The sequence below is a fragment of the Musa acuminata genome, chromosome BXJ1-9, assembly GCF_036884655.1.
Source record: "Musa acuminata AAA Group cultivar baxijiao chromosome BXJ1-9, Cavendish_Baxijiao_AAA, whole genome shotgun sequence".
Lineage (NCBI taxonomy): Eukaryota > Viridiplantae > Streptophyta > Magnoliopsida > Zingiberales > Musaceae > Musa > Musa acuminata.
In genome coordinates, this window is record NC_088335.1 from 25861406 (window position 1) to 25882903 (window position 21498).

The 21498-nt window shown below is 34.2% G+C and overlaps 1 protein-coding gene across 10 annotated transcripts; it reads right to left on the reverse strand.

Annotated features, from left to right (window-relative positions):
* Positions 1 to 540: 540 nt before the first annotated feature.
* On the reverse strand, positions 541 to 20941 carry LOC135584282 (mediator of RNA polymerase II transcription subunit 19a-like). 10 transcript variants are annotated; one of them, XR_010479592.1, is made up of 8 exons: positions 20484 to 20792; positions 20104 to 20230; positions 10444 to 10505; positions 8278 to 8567; positions 7973 to 8197; positions 7816 to 7875; positions 7523 to 7678; positions 541 to 1525 (listed from the first exon to the last, which is right to left on the reverse strand). XR_010479592.1 is itself a non-coding variant. In XM_065083459.1 (8 exons), exons 4-8 carry the CDS (start codon positions 10472 to 10474, stop codon positions 7674 to 7676), a joined length of 606 nt encoding a protein of 201 aa, XP_064939531.1. In that variant the 5' UTR covers positions 10475 to 10505; positions 20104 to 20230; positions 20484 to 20781; positions 20884 to 20941; the 3' UTR covers positions 541 to 7673. The 10 variants fall into 10 exon arrangements, 5 of the variants coding, with proteins under 5 accessions (XP_064939531.1, XP_064939530.1, XP_064939529.1 ...); XR_010479591.1 differs by having other exon boundaries at positions 541 to 2461; XR_010479590.1 differs by having other exon boundaries at positions 541 to 4448.
* Between the last annotated feature and the right edge of the window lie 557 nt (positions 20942 to 21498).

Sequence of the window (21498 nt, forward strand, 5' to 3'; positions counted from 1 at the left end):
ATTTGATCGATACCACTTTTAGGGCTTCAAATTCTCTTCCCTCTCCCCTCTTTTAGTCACTCTCATTCTCACTCTTCCTCACACTCTTGTGACTAAAGTTCCTAATCGACTGATTCAAGATAAACATGAGCAACTTCCTCCCACGCTACAAAGTTGTTCCTCGACGGATCCAAAAAGATAAATTCAATATTTCCTTCTTATAACCTATTCATTTATGGCATTGATACACATTATTCTTATCTAAATGAACTTTATATACCAATAGATTAAGAGAAATCCTAAAAAATATTTTTTTCTATTTTCAGTCATTTTCAGGTCTTTTATCAAAAACCAGAACATACTAGCATACCAACACATGATATGCCGGTACCAACCAATACATATCAGTCTGCCCAAGGACCGATACCACCAGTCGGTCCAGCATGATGGTCCTTGCTATGAAGAGCAACAAAAGTCAAGATTGTTCTCAATGAGTTACAAAGAGCAGAAAAAGTCGACTATGGATACTGGATATACAACTAGAAGAACACACACTATGAATTCGAAGTGAATAAATATAAATAGTTAGAGAAATATCAACAAATGTTACAAATTTCTAATGTTTGACACTGAAGATAGAATTTCTTATGAAGTATACAAGAAGAAAATTAGCTTTCTTACAACAAGATAATCCCACAACTGGTTTGATAATATCCAATGGTTTCACTCTAGTTCAGACAGGACTGGATTAAGAAACATGATTCATTTTCTAGGCACCTCTGAAAAATATGTTGGCCAAGATCGCAAAAACAAATATGAAGACAATTAAAAGAAAAATATACAACCAAGAAAGTAAGAATACAAATATGTGAGAACAAAAATATTAAGGTCGATGAACATGATCCACTAATACATGTAAAAAATTAGTGGACTATATTATCAGTTGTCATTTTTTATTTTATTCTAGTTATCAATCCTTCTATGCTCCCTTTTGCTGCTGTTTAAGACAAATAATGTTACTCTATATAGCATATGAAGTACTTATCACCTACAGATGAAACAAGCAATCTACTTGAGAGAAAACCATCCAGTAGTCCAAATTAACAAATTAATTGTCATTTAGAAACAAATGACTGCAGAGGAACAAAATAACTTATCATGACAGATAATTGCACTAATACAAAAATTTCTTTTACATCCAACTTCAAAACTTCAAACTTGTCTTTTAATAATCACAAGATCAACCAAGAAGAGAAAGTTCTATGCCTCAGACAGAAAAGTTAACCACTTAAGGAGTAGGCAGTCAGACCTGCATCTGCATCCCATAAAACAGGCATCAACATATTTGTGTTAACTGTGCTACCCACAAACTCTGTTTCCGGCATCCTGAGCCAACAGCAAGGATGCATTAGCATTACCTTATCTGAAGAGGGCTTGAAAGGCCAGTTGGCCAAGCCTCCCAAATCAGGAGTTGTCTTAACCCTGCAAGGAGTTGCATGGACTACCAACTTCTCCAGGACCGCATGCCCATTCCAGGCTTGTAAAACTTCAACAACAATATCAGAAAAAGGGATATTGGCCAACATTAAAAATCGATGGTAGCAGTTAGTTTGAATGTCCAAAACAGTCTCTGATAATTCGGAGTATTAGGTTTTAGATACAAGAATATTATATATAAAGAGAGCCTAAAGAACAAACACCATAACCATCCCTACTCTCAAAAGATTTACTGTCAATTTTCTGCAATTTTTAAATAACATCATCATCTAGCTCCCTTAGATTAATTGTTTGGAGGCCACTATTTCCCAGGTTGGAGTAACACCTGTTGGGATATGTATCCCAACAGTTATGGAACAGCCATGCCACACTCTAGGCTTTATGTGATTGGGAAGAAGACCGCACCTCAAGTTCCATCAAGGCACACCATTCCACAACCACAATAATGCTAGTTGTCAATAGAACCAATGTGGTGTAAGGTGAAGAAATTGAAACACCTCTGATCTAGAAACCACCACAAGAGACCACAATAACACCTTGGCCAGCAAACCTCACCAATCAGGTGGTTTCTCAATCCAGTTCATTAAATCCACCTGTGGTGGTCTCGCTCATAGGTGGATTTACCTTTACATTGTTATAGCAACCATTGGATAACTTCAACACTACTTTTACAGACCTAATAATAAAACCAACAGTGCAGCAGCTGTAGATGACTGTGTCCGACTTTATATGTGTATGCATACATAACATACATGTACAGGTATGTTTCAAGGGGAAGCCAGTCGTGCTTATAAACCTTGTGGTCATATTCTACAGTGATAAAATTGCTTTTGTTAATTAAGTAGTTTCTTACCTCAACCACAGCCAAACATATATCATATTGATAAATAACATATTATGACCTACAGAGAGTAGGAGCGGTGGCAAAATCCTCTTGTTGCAAGATCGGTAAGTGGTGCACCTCAGCAACAACAACAGTGAAACCCTGCATCATTTCCTCATCAACAACATGATTCTTGGTCACCCAAAGAGACTGTCAAGCAACTACTACGCACAAAAATTGAGCCTAACCCTCGTACAACAAAATTTGATTTTTACAAATTTACTAAACGTGAGCTGATTTCTTAGTTGAGCATATCTTTAGCTACATGGATACTCCTGAAGATTAAAAGATTCTACTTGTCACCATTCACTTGAAGGATGTAGCTTTTAATACCTTAAGTGGATACTTTCACCATGCCAGCATTGGAATAAATTTCTAAAGCCTTGATTGTCATAATCAGACTATCTCATATGATAATTTTAGAATGTTGAGTTGCATCATTTGATTCAGATGAGAACCGAAGTAAAAGATAAGAACTAGCAAAATGTTGAGTACTATCAGAAATTTTACTGAACAATTCATTGATCTCAAAGATAGATTGTGAACTAAGTCAAACCAACTATACATCTTGATGCTTATAACAAAGCTAGAGTAGCAGAAAAACATCTATCATTTTAAGGACCTTTTTCAGACGTCTAAGATGAAGCCAATTTTATATCTCCAGATGAATTTAGTCTCGCAATCTCTTTTGTTGGAAGTCTCGAGCCAGCATTAAAAGCAGTTACCATATTTGGTAAGCAAAATTGGTTGTCTTTTGCCTAAAAGTCGATGATTACTAATGCACTGATTATAGACAAGCTAAGTTGCAGACAGATGAGACACCCTAATCTTTTTCCCCACAATGGAAGTGGATAATGGGGCACAAGTGCGAGCCCAATGATTCAATAATCTCGCCTGATAAAGATGACAAAGAGCCACATGGAGGAGGAATTATCAGCTTAGAACCAACACACTGATCAAGAAAATATATTGAAGCTTTCCTACATGCCTAAACTTGAGAAGCCCTAACTTTCAATGCCATAAAGTTCTCAACTTCTTCAAGTGGTTGTCTCACCAGTGCCATAGTTGACACTGGTTCAACCCACAACTTCAGCCCTGAATTACTTCAAAAATAGAAGTTCAAGGGGGACTACTTCAGTGTCCTAATATAAGATGGAAATAAATTGAATGTCAAAGACGAAGAAAGCAGGTCACATTGAAGACCTAAACAGTTCAATATCTTTTTCATCCCACTAGAAGGCATTAATATCATTTGAAGCTTGTCAAGGCTTGTTGATCAGTTTAGATATGCCATCTTGTACTGACAAAAAAAATGGAAGTTTATACACAAGGATGCAAGTTTAGTTCAAAGCTAAAGACACCAGGGCTAATCCAACAATCAGAAAGACACCACCACTTGCTTGACAATGATTGCAGCTATGAATGACAACATGAACACCACCTTGTAGACATGGTAGGCATGCAGTTTGTATGGAATTGGCTGAGCAATACTGAATGCATTAGTCACTCGATGCATATCCCATGCAATCACATCTCCCACACCTACCATGCACTTCCCGTTTCCACATCCTGGGCCAAAAATTTAAACTATCTTGGCCTACCACATCAGTTGTCAAAACCGGTTTAACCCACAACCTCAACAGCCATGAAGTACTTCAAAAATTGTAGCTCAAGGTGAAGCGGTTTGTACCCTTCAGCATCTTGGTAGAAAATGGATGACAAATTGAATGTTAGAAATGAAGAAAGCACATCTATTACGAATTCAGAGTGAATAGTTCAGTGGAGATATCAATACAAAAAAGGGCAGCCTAGTGCATAAGTCTCTTGCCAACGTTGGGAGTCCACGAATGGTCAATCTATACAGCCATACTCCTATATGAAGAGAGGTCTCCGTAACTCCATGAGGACCTCTTTAGGATCACATGAAAGGATGCTGATATCATTCTAAGCATGTCATAAGCATCTTTAACTTCCAAATCATAATGAAGTTTAATTACAATTGGAAGACAAGTCAAGCTAAAAGCTGAAGATATCTTGGCTGCTGCAATGGTGTGGAAGACTACCTCCACCTGCTTGACAATTATCACAGCTGCAAAAGATAACATTAATGCATCACCTTGTGAACAAGGTAGATTTGAGGGACAAGTTGTTATGAAGTAGACAACATGACCCTGCAACTTCATATAGCACGAAAGCACATCCCATGCAATTGTGTACATTAATGCATCACCTTGTGGACAATGTAGATTTGAGTGGCAAGCAGTTGTTATTAAGTAGACAACATGACCCTACTTCTTCATATAACACAAAGGCACATCCCATGCAATTGTGTCCCCAACACTATCAGCACACTTCCCTCTTGCACATCCTGGAGATGTAACAAGGCTGCCTTGTCCTTACCTTATTTAAAGAGTGCTCAAAAGCTCAAATGGCCAGAGCTTCCAGGTTTGACCCTCATTAAAGAGTTAATGGGTTCTTGACTCCTCCAAGGGACTTGCATGCCTCTTCCAAGATTCCCAGAAAATTTTGGTGACAATAACACAGCACAAGGGGCATTGAGTAGCAGCATCATAGTTGGAGTAGAAATTATTCAAGAGGACAATTTAGTCTCTTGTACCTTTTCACCTTGTTAGGGTTCATATATGAGAATACTATATATATCAAGAGCATGTGAACCACAAACATTGTGTACAAACCAATGATCACCATTTGGGGTACCAAACCCATTTCGGTGATTGGTGATCTGGTCGAACCGGTACATATGGGTTTGTATCACTGTACCTGTACATACTGATATTTCAGAGGGGAAGAAAAAGGAGAAGAGGAAGGAGAGGAAGGAGAGGGGAAGGAGGAATGAGAAAGGAAGAAGGCAGAAAACGAGATGGTGGAGGAAGAGGAGGAAGAAGCAGAAGGAATAGGAAGAGGAGAAGAGGCATACCTGTCAGACGTGGGTCAATTGAGGAAGAGGATATTGTGGAGTAAGAGAAAGAATAGGAAGGAGGAAGAGGCGTACTTGTGGGAAGAAATTAGGGCAAAGGCAGTGTGTGGAGATGGTGTTCGATGAGGTTGTATCGAGAAGAAAAGGTTGTGGCCAACATGAGAAGCAAAGGTTGTGTCGTGCATGAGAAGCAATTAGGGTTAGGACAGTTTCCTTTTTATATGGGTGAACCAGACCGCTTCAAACGAGGTCGGTCCGCATACCGATTGATAACCGGACCAATACATACCGCCCATTTCATACAGATCGGAGCGAAATGTCATTCTATGGTACAAACTGCTCTTTGGTTTTTTTTTTTTCTGCCGTCTTCCAGCTATGTTAGTATCTAGTTTCCCCTAGATTAATCACATGGAGACCACTCTTAAATCTCAAATTGAAGTAATGCCAGTTAGGAACCATCAATTCTAATGTAATTAGTAAAACATCTAGTAATATTTATAGATACAGAATCATCATGATCTTTGATGGAAAAGAACCAAAAAAATCACAAAGTTATTTATAAATTTTAAATCCTGTTTGGTTCTAGCCACAAGTAATTCAAACGTGGCCCATTTCAAGACAAGTGCAGGTTTTGGTCTCTTCATGGTATGGGTTGTTGACTTGTTCATTGTATTTGATTGTGGCACGTACAATACATCATTTGCTTAAGGCACTTACTATATTAAAAAAGTTAGCTCATACTTCCAAAGTTGTCAACTTTAAGTTCAGTTGAATCAAAGCCAATTGTGGTAGAGAACCAGAAACATCTTAACTCATCAATTGCTTTATTGTTTAAGTTGAGCTAGAATGTGACAGAATTCAGGTTCCACCAGTTTTATCAACTTAATAAATCATGGGGTCTCTAAATCACAGATCAGTTATGTTAATAAGAACTACAATGTTAAGAACATTTAGAAACAATATTGCATATGATTTGGATATTTTGTATTCATCAAATTAACACAATAGGTTAATGCATGAGATTTTGATCTAGACTAGATAATAAATGATCAAAATAGGTGGCCTCATCCAATTTTGCTAGATCAAGACATACAAAAATTAAATTTGGTTTAATACTTCTATGCTATTGATCAAATAAAAAATACATTATCTGCTACCCAAACTACTTATTTTTCCTTAATTTAATGCATATAATACTTATTTTTTAATTTTACATTTTTAGACATTCAGAAGTTGTAAATTACTAGAATTCTGTGATTTGGAACCTTTGTAATAATTTTGAGATGACAGGATTGACGCCCCAGTCCTGATAGTATAATAGCTCAACTTATTATTTCAGTGATTTTGTTGTTTTGACTTCGTATGTATAGAATCTGAATCAGGAATGTCCAATGGAGATTTTGATGTATTCATATGGTTGATACTTATAAATCATAGCAATTTATGACATTGAATGTATACATCTGGCAAGAATCACATCACATGCCTCAATAATTCAGGATACAGAAGCAGACAAATCAGTATGTGGAACCTAATCAGTACACAAGTGATTAGGTACCTGAAGGCAAGGGTTGGGATCTTTGGGTGCTATTTTGTTCAGGATTTGGATAAAAGGTCTGATAGAATGTATGTGTTTCTCAGCAAAATGATCTTAATTGTAACTTTTGACTTCGTTTCAAATGAAGGTATAAAAGAGTCAAGCCACCACAGAGTTCACTAGTACAATTGTCAACTCCAAAATACATGCTGAGTGATGCAGTAAATTGGGAAGAAAGTCATAGGAGAGGTGATTGAAACAAGAACTTGTCTATCCACCTGATAACTGAAATAGCAAAATTAAATTACTTTTACAAAGTTAATTCACTCTAATAGGAATGCATATTGCCAGTTAAAAAATTATGTTTGTACTTTTAACTTCAAATATAGTGAAAAAGAATAATATGATTTAATGGCAAGAGATACAGACATATTCAGGAATGCAAAACCACTTATAAATGATTCCAGCATCACACAACATAATTCTTTGGGTATGCTAGTGAAAGATGAAAATTCTAACAAAACTGCTAGCCCTAATTTATTCTCTAGCCATATATGGTTTCTGATGATGGACATAATGTACAATCATGGCACCAACCAAACGAGTTCATCGTAACTAAATATGAGAATTGACTGATCAGAAAGGAATAGTCTCGTTGCATCATCATGACAACAAGAAGCAGATATACCTTAAAGAATTCTGGTGCAAGATAAGAAATCTTCGAATTAATCTTCTCCATCAGCAAGTTTGATAGTAAGACAATGAAGAAAGACAAGAAGTGTTTTAACTTGTATCAGCTTGCAACTTTAATCCCTCCCACTTCTTCAACCTTTGGACTCTTATGCTGAAGTAGTTCAGAAATTAATATGGCTTTTAAAGAGGGGAGAAAACCAGAACACATCAATTGGAAAATGTATGAATCTGAAAAAACAAAAAGACACTAAAATGGCAAAAAGAGAAAAGTCTAATTATGCCTGCTACCTTACTTTTCTTGTGCTTGTGATTATCAACGGAGTCTCCAGTACCATCATGTTTCCTCTTCTACAACATAAATATTTAAAAAGCAAATCCATGAGTAACAAGACAAGCAAAATAAAAATAATAGCTTGCAAAAACATACTAAGCACAAAAAAAAAACCTTCTCATGATGCTTCTTTGAATGATCACCACTAGAATCATGATGTCCACTTCTGTCCTTTTTCTCTCGATCTTTATCTTTACTCCGATCTTTATGGCGATGTTTGCGCTTCTTATGCTCCTTGTCCTTCTCCCTATCTTTGTCCTTGTGCTTTCTGTGCTTCCTCTCCTTGTCCTTAGAATCTCCTTTCGATTTCCCAGGAATTGTAGGAACTCCTTTGTCTGACTGCAGAACATCACAAAATGAACCCTTGTAGGACATAAGAGTAAGAATGCATCTTCCCACTGGAATGACAGAGTTCTTACCATTGGCAAGTCAATAGGGGCTGTATCTCGCAGTTGAAATGCTTGCCCTAGTATTTCCAAGTCAAATGGTTGTATCTGAGCGGTTGACTCTCTCAAGTATGGAGCACCCTGAAAAAGTTGACCCAGCTCCATGCCTTCTCCCTTTCTAATTTCTGTGTCTCCGACAACATTGTGAAGATAATGTGTGTCCGCAACTGACAAAGGAAGACTTCTTTTGCAAAAGAAATCATGATGTCCTGATAGCTTGTAGTGGTTTATCAAATCAACAGCACCTGTAAGTTCTCTAGGTCCTGTATTTTCAAACAAATAGTTCATTTTGAACTTTTCAAATTGAAGGCATTATAAAATAATCAAATCAACAAACCTTAGAACATATTATTACGGAAATCATACATTTGATTGCAAAGTCCATATTCTGTAACTCTTTTAAGGGAACGAAAACCACTAATTATGCATAATTCCTAATCAAGGTTTAGAGCACGGTATACAATTTCAAATAATATCGCTCGGTCTGGATGGTACGTACCAGTCCGTCAACTGACTGATACACGGACCGCCCGTTACCAGACGGAACGGAATATATATATATATATATATATATATATATATATATATAAACGAGACGCGAGACGACGTCGCCTTTTATAAAAATATTATATATATAAATATTTATACATATATATATATATATAAATAAACGAGGCAACATCGCGTCGCCTCGACGTCGCCTTTTATAAAAAATATATATATAAATATATATATAATCTTTTATATATAAATATATATTTATTAATTTATATATATATATATATATATATATAAACGAGGCGACGTCGCCGAGCCCTGCCTGGGAGAAGAGAGAGGCGACATCGCTGAAAAAAAAATTAAAAAAAAAAAATATATATATATATATATATATATATATATATATATATATATATATATATATATACCAAGCGGTATACCGAATGGTATACTGCTCGGTATATAGTATCGTACCGTACCAAGCGAACGCCGAAACTTCGGTACGGTACGATATTTCAATCCTTGATTTAGAGTACCAGTACCAAAACTCATCAGAATCTTGCGAGCTGATGTGTACTTGCATGTGTTGTATAATATGCAACAGTACAACACAACACACACACACACACACACACACACACACATACACACACACACACACATATATATATATATAAATCTTGGTGGTGATAGGTATAATTAGTAGTTAGTACAACGATATATGGCCTTAGACGTGTACAATATAGTTTGTGTATGTTGGCATTTGGAAATTGGAACTATGATCCTAATAGATTGCATATAAGCTTTCTAGAGCAGTAACATAAGTTACACAAGTCAGGATGCCCAACATCATACATTCTATATTATATGTGAGTGTACAGCTTACAAGCAAGATATGAGGATCATATGCATGCTCCAGACATGTTACATGGTCTATCATCAAAATTTTAAATGAAAATGACAATCATTAAAAACCATAATGTGGCAAAAGCTAGGTCATTCGGTTGATAATTGGAAAGAAAAGATAGCATTAGGAATTAATTTTGGGTACAAGTTGTAAACCTTTTTCTCATTCTGAAGCCATAAAAATTCTCCTGATAACAGGCCTTTTTTATATTGTAAACTCCTGTTCAGATGTTATCCTAATCAAATCTTTATAAATCTGAATCATAATCCATATCTGGTAAAATTCTCTTGATTTAGGAGTACTGATAAAATCAATATGGACATGTGTTTCACATGATTTGAAAGCATGCTTAACATTGATTGGATCAAACAGGAGATTTGTCAATTTTGGTTATAGTTTTATGGCTGGAGACTAAAATCAACTTGACCAGTCCCTAAGGTTGATCAGATTCAGTTTTGATCAAACTCCTATTTGAAATTCATATCTTCTCTTTGAACAACTATGCCAGTGTTTCCTACATAATCTTGGGTGAACACAACTTTGGATCCAGTGGATCATCATTTCTCTTTTTTTTTTCAACAATCATATCAAAAACTGGTGAGTTTTTAAAAATTCAGAGTTATACTAAAGAAACTAAAAATATATAAATAGAAATTTGCCAAGCTAATATTGATGAATAGTAACAAAATGGAAGATGCATCAATCATTCAAATTGTTTCGTTTGATAAGTTTACCTCTTCCAAATTTCTTGCCTTCAGGATCCATCCTATCATAGCATTGTATTTCTGCAGTTCATCTGCAATACAAGGGATGTGTAATTGAATCAAATCTTCCCATATGATTCCATCAATTAACAACTACATTGATGCAAAACAAATCTCTCATAACTATGTGCTTAACAGAATAAAGATTTAAAAAGTCAAAATTGAAGAATCATTTAGTGAAGCATATTACATAAAATTTTGCGACAATTTGCAGAGGGATGTACAGAATAAAGAGATAAATATCCAGGTCTCAAACAAAGAATCATTATTTCCAAGCATATCTAAAATGCTTTAGAAATTATGAAAATTGGAAACATGCTATTACTTGCCTGAAGAAGTTTACTTTTGTAGATCTGGTAACAAACTCAAGGTGATGGCCACCCCGCAGCGACCCACTCGCTTCCCTCCCTTTAATGCATTTGCAAATACTATAGCTATCTTGAGTTAGAGCCTGTTTGCAACCAACTTTTGGTGGAATCTTTTTTCATGTTATATGTTCATACCATATTTTAAATTTATGTGTATAAGAACGACTTTGATCTCTTAATACTTTTCTTTATCCCATTAAGCAAGAAATTTCATTGTGGACTTAACCACAAATATCCCTACCCAATGGAGTTCAACTTATGAATTACTTAATTAGAGTTTTGAATATAGAAAATTATTGTGTACTTTTATTGTAATAATATAAGACAAGTAAATTTATATTTACAATGTCAAAATGTTGGTAAAAAAATTTTAGATATCTTAAAAGTTTTTAATTATCCTACTTTCACTTTATATTATGTTTATTATTCTACTGCTTATCTATTTTTAATTGAATGTATTAATATTTTTTAATTGAACGTATTAATATTATCAAAACATTTGAAAAATATGAAATTGATAATGAATTGAATCTGATTATCATGAGAGTGAATACTAAATAGGTTAATTAATTTTTAGATATTCCACCCATTTACCTTATTTCTTTTGTTTTTGATCCTTGAATAAATGGTTTGCATGATTATTAGAGTATGTTTTATGATTGTTTGCATTTAGACATTGATATTACTAAAATATTAAGAAATATTTAAATAATGATCATTAACTTGTATGCCAATTATAGTGCATAGACAAACTATCTCCCAATTTTCTCAATTTATAGTTGGCGAACAATATAGTGTAATTAGTTGAGGAGAAATAATATTGTTACAAAAGAGAAAAAACAAAAGGACCGTTAGGCTCAAAAAATTACAAAACAAATTTTAGTAACTCTGATGTCAATAGTGATTGTGAAGAAGGCTTTCAACGTTGGGAGATGCATCTTAGATGAGACCCTTCTATTATGAGCTCCGAATCAATTGAGACCCAAACATATATTAATTACTGGAGTTTGGACCAACACAGAGCAATGAAGCCAAGAGAGCATTTAGCTGAATGAACAATCCAGACATCCAACACAGGCAACGATTGATGCTATCTATTATTTTATACGTTTATATGTCATTACGTGTATAGAAATACATCCACTTCGATGAAAATTATGAAGTAAAATTATGATTATTTTATTGCTATAAATTGTTTTAAACTAAAAATTTTATAACATGGCAGTTTTGATTCCACGAAACTATCCTTCTAGAACCAATAACAAAACCGAAACCATCTGGATCAGGTCCCCAAAAACATGAACCCGAGACCGAACCAAGGTTTGGGCTACCTAATGTTGCCTTTTCCCCCAACAAGTGCCCCAATGTTGGTTTTTTTTCCTACATAGCACCTTTTTGTCAAAATAACAAAAGCACCCCAAACTACAGTTAAGTTTTTTTCCACGTCTCCCTCCCTCATTAAATTTATTCAATCGAACAGATTGGACCAACCCAAAACTTATACCAATTCAAAAAAATTAATAATAAATAAAATATTAATATATATTGATTTATATTAAGATAAATGATAAATATTTATATAAAATTTATCTTCAAAGTATAAATAAAATATTATAAAATGAACAAAATATAAAAATAAAATTCTTAAATATAAATTAAAACAATATAAGACAAAATAATACATTTATATATTCTAAATAAATAACGAAAACTAAACATTTTATTTTTTAAAAATCTTAAAAATGAGATCTAAATGATAATTATTTTTATTTTAAAAACCTTTAAAAGGTTAAATTTATGTCATTTAAGAATTGAAATAAGTATAAATGCATTTTTAAGTGCTTAAAAAATAAAAAGAACTTAAGCTTTGCAAGATTTTCTAAAAATTCCAAAATATTTAGAAACATGAGAGATCAATACTTTTTTGTTTATGGACTTAATTTTTGAATGACCCAAAACTAGTCTTAAAAAATAGTATAACTGAGATCCAAAAAAAAATTATTTTTAATCGAAACTTAATAAAAGAAAAGTTTTCGACCGATATTGATTTTGCATTCACCTTAAACTGAAAAAAGATTAAAATCAAAATTTTCAACTTTTAAGGGCTAAATTAACTAAAAATAATTTTTTGAAAGATCCTAATAAAAAATGTGGTCATTTAGGGCTTAATAAAACAATTTCAAAATTTCATGAAAATTTTGACAAAAAAGGTTATAATTTCAACATAAATTCGTACAATATTTTTATATATGTAATCCCATTTTAGAAACAACATAAATGAGGTCCAAAAAATAATTTTTTTTCAAAACTTTATAAATTCATCTTTGATAAAATTCAAATGATTTTTAACCTAAATTGGTTCCAAATTCACCTTAAATTGGCAAAAACAAAGTTAACCTTTTAAGGGCTAAATAACTAAATATAAAATTCCAAAGTCAAAAATTTTAAAAAAATATATCATCTAGGTTTTCCAAAAAATTATGGCCAAATAATGTTATATTTTTAGCCTAAATTGGCCAAAAATAAAAAAAATATAAATTTCAGCTTTTACGATTGAATTAACTGAAAATAAATCCTTTAATTATCCAAAAATAGCAAAATTGGTCATTTAGGGGTACAATATATATTTTCAAGATTTTATGAAACTTTTTATATTTTTGTATAAAAATAGACCACTACTTTTTAATTGAGTTATATTTTTTTAATAAGTCCCAAAAATAGTGTAAATATTAGCTTTAAGACATAAAGAGTATTAATTAGCCTATGAAGAACAAGAATACTCTATGACTAATGATGCAGAATGAATAATTTAGGAGAGGCCTAATTAGCTTTGGCAACTTTTGGAGCATAGTGCCTTTAACAACACTGCCCTATGAGAGAGGAAGGGAGAAGGGGCAGTGAGAAGGGTGTGGGAGATGTTTTCTGACATGGATACACATCCACAAAATCGGCGTGTCCGTGCTTCGTAGGCCACCATGTATCACCTTTGCCATATTTGCATCTCACAAATATGCCTCTTCTCTTCCTCTTCCTCTTCCTCCAGCTCCTCTTCTTCCATCCTCCTCGCTCTTCCTCCACTACCCGTTTTCTCCTTTTTCTTCCTTTATGAAACATCAATATATACCAATGTAGTGACACACACGTACACTGATACACAAGACAGACATTGATATATAATCACCGAAACAGGTCCACTACCCGAATGACGATTCTTAATACTAAGTACTATAACCTTTAGTAAAATTTCTTGACGTGCCTTCTAAAATCTTATGATGAGGCTAGTCAAATTTTAGTTCAAGATACAATGGCTCGTAAATCTCAATCGATTTCAAACAAAATGGTTGAATTCTTAAAATATAAAAATATTAAAATATTAAAATATAATTAATATAAAATATAATTAATAACAGAGATTAGCAGAGCTTAAATCTAAATAGAAACTATTATATGATAACAGTAGTTAACTATCTACTGTTAACAGTAGTTATAGGGGAGAAAATATAACTAACAGTGGAAAGTGGGGAAGGAGAGGGCGACGATGACAGATGAACTTTCAGATGACGACGGCAGCGATGAAGGAAGCTACGGACGACAACAACAGCAGTGGAGGAAGCTTCGAACAACAACAACAGCAGCGAAGGAAGCTGCGGATGGCAGCAACAGGGACGATAAAAGCTTCAAATGGTGACAACGATGACGACGAAGGCCGTGGACGATGACATCGTGGGCAGAGGAAGCTTCAAAAGTATTCATCGGTGTCAAAGGAAGTTGTGGTCCTCTCCCTCGATAGTGGAAGGAGTTGCACACGGAAGTAGCAACGGTGGAGGGAACTACACACAAAATCTAGACCTTCGGACCCATCTGTCGGCGAGAAAGGAAGCGTCGATCCTGTGCGTACGTGACGAAGGCAATGACAGAGGAAGCGATGATGGCAAAGGCAGCGACTGCGCACGTAGGGTTTATGGCTTGGGGTCGCGTAGGGGGGCGGGGTTTGCGTATGTAGGTTTGGTAACACTATATAGCTTAGTTCAACTTCAATCGAACCACCTAAGCTACTATTCAACCGTATGATTCGTTTCAATCGGACCAAGGTGCCCGACGCCTGGGTTCATGCCAGTGCCCAAGCGCCTGGTCGAGGCTTGAGGCGCTTGGGCCTTTCCTCGCCTCACCCGAGCACCCAAGCACCTATTTAAACCCCTATTATACCTTTAATGAAAATTTTCATATTTTTGCATAAAACAACAAATGAGTCTATATTAATATTGATATATATTAATATATAATTATTTAAACATTATATAATTATTTTATAATTTTATTAATATAAATTAATATTATTTAATATTTTGGATATTATTTATTCTAGATCTCCATGTTTTGGGGTTGATTATAGTGGTTCAATTAAAAGTGTTGACTCAATTGAATTGATTTAAAAAGGGAAGAAAATGAGAAAAAAGAATGCTTGAGGATACTTTTGTCTAAATGTAAAGATAAGGGTGGTATAAAAAAATAAATAAGGTGTTTTATTATAAATCGACAATGTAAAATTCACATTTTATCTTAATTAATATCACGCTCCAGACTATCCTAACTCGATTCTCAAGTAAATCGATCCATGTGTGAAAAAAATCCCTTTTTAGAGAGCAAAATAATATTCTTATTCGAAACAAATTTTTATTGTTTTACAAAAATGATAATAATTAAATCTATCTTCACATCAAATCATCCTCCTGCTCTCGCTCCTAATACCATGCTACCTTCAAACAAACCTATATATTTTCTTTTTCTCTTTTTTTTTTAGCACAAATGCCTGGTAGAGAATAGGGTAGAGTTTAAAGGAAGCATACAACAATATGCTAATCCCATATTAATAAATACAAGTATCTGTGAAAAAGATTAACTGATTAATAAGAGGATGTCTTGTCTGACACATGTATATTCACAATAAATTATTCATAATTAACATGTTTTAATCATATGTTGATACCACAAAAAGCTATCATACCCATTATGCATAATGCATACTTATTCAAAAATTTACTCTAATTGCATGTCAAGAAACAATAATATTCAAATAAAGAGAACAGCATATTTAATGCAAATCGCATAACAATAACAAGAATCAAATCACATTTCACATATCACACTCTCTTTTGTTTTTCTTTCATATTCTTTTCATATCACATGTCATATGAATAAGGGGGTATAGTATATAAATAAGGGAGTATATACTATACTACCTTATTCAGATAGGAAACAAAAATAATTATGGAACTCAAGTACGTACTAAACCCGAGGGAACCAACCCCACTATTTGAACATCATCATTGGTGGACTTAAATGCCATCTCACGTGTTGGGTCACGGGTTTACCACCCAAGGGTACATTTCTCACAAGATGATAGCACATCCTTGTTGTTCACATAATATCCATCAAACTCAATCCATTTTAGCAAAAATGTTCTTTCTAATTCTCTTACCAAAGCTACTATAAGGTAAAACATACTATCTCATAACCTCCGTCTTGGTGAACTTAAACACCATCCTTTACTCGATCCAAAAGTTTACCACCATCCTTTGCTCAATCACGTGTCTCATGTCAACACTACACTATTATACCTCTTTAAGGAAAATCAAATCATGGTTCATGATCATTGATACATGACATGAAACTAAATAATTAATTATTGGACTACACTGAATCATAGCACATGCAAGCATTCATCATAGCACATGCCAAATAAAATGAAATTTAAACTTTAAACACAAGATTCACCATAGTCAAATAACTCATTAAATGTATGCTTAAAAAAAATATTAATAATAGCATGACAACATGAAGTCTTCAGACATTAAGTCATAACTTACGTTATTCCTAGGAAATTAACAATCTACCAAAGTGACACTACAACACACGAGATATGTACATTCATTATTTTACAAAATAGAACTAATATTTCAAACATAAAAATTCTACATGCAACAAAATCCATGATCAATCCTAGTATTAAAGAACATTAAAGGGTTACATGTTTCTATTTCAAGAGGCTAGCCTTGGTAAAACGATAAAATTGTTCTTTTGCGACCTAGGAGACCAAGGTTCGAGTCACGAAAACATCCTCTTCAAATATTTAAAGGTAAGGCTTTGTACATTGACCCTCCTTTGACCCTACATGGCGGAAGCCTCATGCATTGGATACAGCCTTTCATGTTTCTATTTCGGTTAGTCAAAATAAACACGTGCAACAAGGACATGCATATTTGTTCGTTAAAAGGCTATATAACAAACCATGCCATCCTAATGCTAGCAGTTCATGCATCCACAAGCAAATTTATATTTATTTCCAACTTAGATATGTGTCACTATTCTTTCCTAATTTAAATTATTTTTACTAAAATTATACTAAATTTATATCTATTTCCAACTTAAAAACCCTAATCTAACTTTTTTTCGATTTTTCAGAAATTTTTGGAGCTATTTTCGGTCTTTTTTTTTTGTGTCGTCGGTATGCCCCGTCATACCGACACACGGTACATCGATATGCCTTGGTACATAACGTACCGATGGTCGATCGATACACATCCAAACCATAAAAAACATAAGTGATGATTTTAACCATGTATTAGCTCAATCAGATTTACCACATATTGGTCCATTGGAGTATTGAATCAATCTTGAATTTGGATTGGTCACCAATCCTAATTTAAGGTTGGTCATCAATTGCTAATAGATGTTCATAGCTTAATGTCCTACTTGACAGGTGAGTTTAATTTGGTCTAGGTTACATCTTAAGCTGTCTAGATCTAACAATTTTAATGAATAATTAATTGGAAAGAAATTAATTAAACTTGCCAAATCACTCGTTTATTTATGTCCTAAAGTAATAGCATTACATTAAAGCTTCATAAGAAAAAGCTACTGAAATCTAGAAAGCCAAGTAGAAATAAAAGGTTGAGTAAGACAATCAATAGAAGCCAACATATTAACCTTAACACCATTAGATTTACCTAATTTATCAAAACTCATGCTTTAATTTAGTCACATTGGCCCTTAAACTTGTTTCAACTTTCAAGATTGCAACTCTTATCACTAACAGTTCTCTATGACTATGACCAGTTTGTAGCGATTTTTCCATCATGTTGCTAGAACTATTTTCCTTTCACTAATTTTAAACTGGAATTTTGTTGCCCAAGATTCTTCAAACCAATAATGATGGCTTCTGCAATTTTAAGCCTCATACATAGTCATTATCCTTTGTTCAACTTCAAGTTGTCTGATATGTATAAAGTGGTTGCTAGGATTTGCTACGTGTTGAGCCAACATGTAAAACTAAGCATTTGAAGATATCACTTTTTGAATGCTATTATCATCAACTATCTCATTGAGCTTAAGATCCTGTATTCAGGGAGATAAGACACTAAAAAGGTGCCAGCAGTTTCTTTTTTAGTTAACTACTTCTGATTTCATCCTTATGGTGATTAACATAAATGTAAAATTTGGAAGTAATCTATTTTTTTTATATTTGTATGACAAAGGCAACCAATAATTCCACACATTTTACTTGTTTATCATTCTTTTAACTAAGTAATATTTCCATACTGGTTAGGAATTAAATAAATTTTACTATGTATTTTTTTAAAATAATATATAAATCTTCTCATTTTTATATATATTTAATGTTTTTCATTGAACTTGCAGTTCAACAGCTTGATGCCTCAGTTCAAACAATAACAGAGTAACCCAAGGCTAGACTCAGATAACTATGGCCAGCATAATATAGAATTATAATCCTTTCAATAACAGTCACAACAAAAGTACCAACAATGATAATAATGAGGAACAGAAAAGCAAGATATGCCTAAATAGTTAACACAAGCATTCAACAAACTAGGTACATGTATGTACATGAACAACATGCAATCAGATAATCCACATTTGGCCACACAAGAACATAAGGCAGCATAATCATGGCTTCCTGTCTTTTACTCTTAGAGACCATCCAATAATGAATGTCATGATTTCACTAACATACTGATTGTCAGCATACCCATAATTGTCCTTTTCTTCTACATATTTTTTATGAATAACTGTGAACTACTCACTTTTTGTAACAAAGTTACTGATCACATCAATGAAATGGAAGAGAACCACCTATATTCCTTCATAAATTAGTTTCCAAATTATGTTGCTTTTAAATTCTGATAATTGAGATAACATGAGATAATGTAAAACTGCACATCCAGCAATCAGCACCCATGAAGCCACCATTAGATGTGATCCCAGTGAACCTGCATGAACTGTTGAGATAAGCTATTTCTAATTCCTCACCAGTTAGCTTAGTCCTTCCTTCCCTTTTACTTGCAGTTATATCTAAGAGCTAATTCTAAACCCTCCTTTTCACTTATCAGTTAGCTTAATCCTTCCTTCCCTTTTACAGGAACTAATTACCAAACACAAGCCCATCCACTTAATCATACAATCTTGAGTTTCAAGCCAATATGTCTATATTATGGAACTGTACCAAATACGTGGTCCAAGATTGGTCCATCTGAGTCACTAAAATATAACCATTCAGTACCAGGGTTTCAAGACACAGATTTTGTTAGTGTAAGATTGCATCAATAGAATAGCACAATGGAGGCCTATAGATGTAAAAATTAGAAATATATGTTTCTGTCTATCTGGTTTCAGTTCTAAGTTCCATTCTTTCAAGATATATGTACTAAACAGCAACGATGGTTCCCCACTTGACGTTGACTTCTACAGTGTATATGTTCAGCCAAGCTAAGTTATTCACACCTTCTAAGTGGAGTCTTGAGTACCCTTACCTAAGTAGCCTGGCATGGATGTGGTAGGCCAACAATGCCAAATGAGTAAACATTTCACACACACAACCCTCAAAGGCATATTAATCAAGATGCTAAAAAAGCAAAATCAACCAATTTTACCACATGATATGCTTCAAATTAGAAAAAACTGAAGTACACTATCTTTTTGCATACAGTCATTTAACAAAAAGACTACATCTAAGTGTTTTTCGTTCAAGATCAATATTCTCGACTCACAACCCGAATTAAACCTTTATAGACATGAGAACAGTATTTCTTTCTGTTGCTTATCTATGTCGCAGAACACGTGCACATAAAAAATGAAAAAACTCAAGAAATGGAGAGAAAAAAACTTTAAAAAACAAGAGACGGTAAGCATGCAACAATCCAATCCAAGATCAAATTGGTTCGAATTGGGTGTAAGAAAAACGAACCTTACGTATGATTTTAGATTTACGGGCTCGACCCACCCCTTCTTTATATCACTACGAAGAGCAAATACGGGTTGACGAGGAGTTGACCGAAACGAGAGAAAAGGAGACGGATACTTCGGCGCTGAACCTGAAGGAAGAGGAATTTACTCAAGATATGATTATTTATATTCCTTGCTTATCTATGTCGCAGCAACGCGCACACGGAAAAGGAATTTACCCAAGAAATGGAGACAAAGAAACCAAAAGGAACAAGAACCAGAAATCATGCAACAATCCGGTCCAAGATCGAGACAAGAAACCAAAAGGAACAAAAGTCATAAATCATGCAACAATCCGGACCAAGATCGAATTGGTTCGAATCAGGTCTCGAAGAAACAAACCTTGTGTACGATTGTAGATTTGCCGGCTCGACCCACCCCTTCTTTATATCACTACGAAGAACAAATACCGCAGAAACGGGAGAGAAGGAGACGGATACTTCGTCGCTCAACCCCGGGCCACCCGAGAGTAGGACAGGAAAGGAAAAGCAAAAGGGGTGGCGGTGGCAGAGGCAAAGGCACCAGCAGCAGTGACGGCGGTGGAGGGGGCGGTGACGCAGGCGAGAGGATGGTGAAGGGAAAGAAGGGGCAAGAAGCTTCCGAGAAAACTAGGGTCAAGATGGATCCAGCTTCCAAGTACCTTCTTAAGGGCAGAGTGGTAAGAATAATATATTAGCCTTGGCTTTGTATAGTCGGTCAGATTCAAAGAACAGAAGATAGGATTTAGAAATTTGCTCCCAACCTGATTTTGTTGTTGCCAAGCCCTCATTAGGTTCATGGCACTTCCGACAGGATCGTCCTTCGGTTTACCAATTAGAGGACAATCAAATAAAAATACATTTTTATGTTGCATAATCCACGTTAAGGAGAATTATCGCAATTCACTTCCTGCCTTCATCCATCATGATCGGAACATTATTTTTTTCATTTTGTTTTTTATCCTATTTTAAAGTAGGAGAAAGCTAAGGTTAAAAAATAATTATGTTTCAAAAAAGATACAGTTCTATATTTTGCTACATATCTTATTGAATTCTTTTTGTTGTTAAGATCGGAAAGGATCCAAGGCACTGAGGACAGAGGGGGATCTTTCACCCATTTTGTTCAACACTTAACCAACCGCTCATATTGTGTCGGGCGAGGACGTTAGAAAGATAATAAAATTTAAATATATTTGAATGTACTATCGAATGATCGTAAGATCTGGATGATAAAAAAAATCAAACATATTTCAAGATGGACACATACGTAAAAGTTTAACTCATGAAAAATAATAGAAGTAATTATATAATATGTACTATAGTTAAACCCCTTTAATATCTCGATCATTCGACTTAAAATATTTATATTAAAATTTTTA

Excerpts from the sequence above, each read along its gene's own strand:
- LOC135584282 (XM_065083456.1), bottom strand. The coding sequence starts at position 10,474 with ATGGATCCTGAAGGCAAGAAATTTGGAAGAG. Across the intron at positions 8,568-10,443 it reads AGGCAAGAAATTTGGAAGAG|GACCTAGAGAACTTACAGGT; the intron begins GTAAACTTATCA and ends TTGAAAATACAG. Across the intron at positions 8,198-8,277 it reads CCCCTATTGACTTGCCAATG|TCAGACAAAGGAGTTCCTAC; the intron begins GTAAGAACTCTG and ends GATGTTCTGCAG.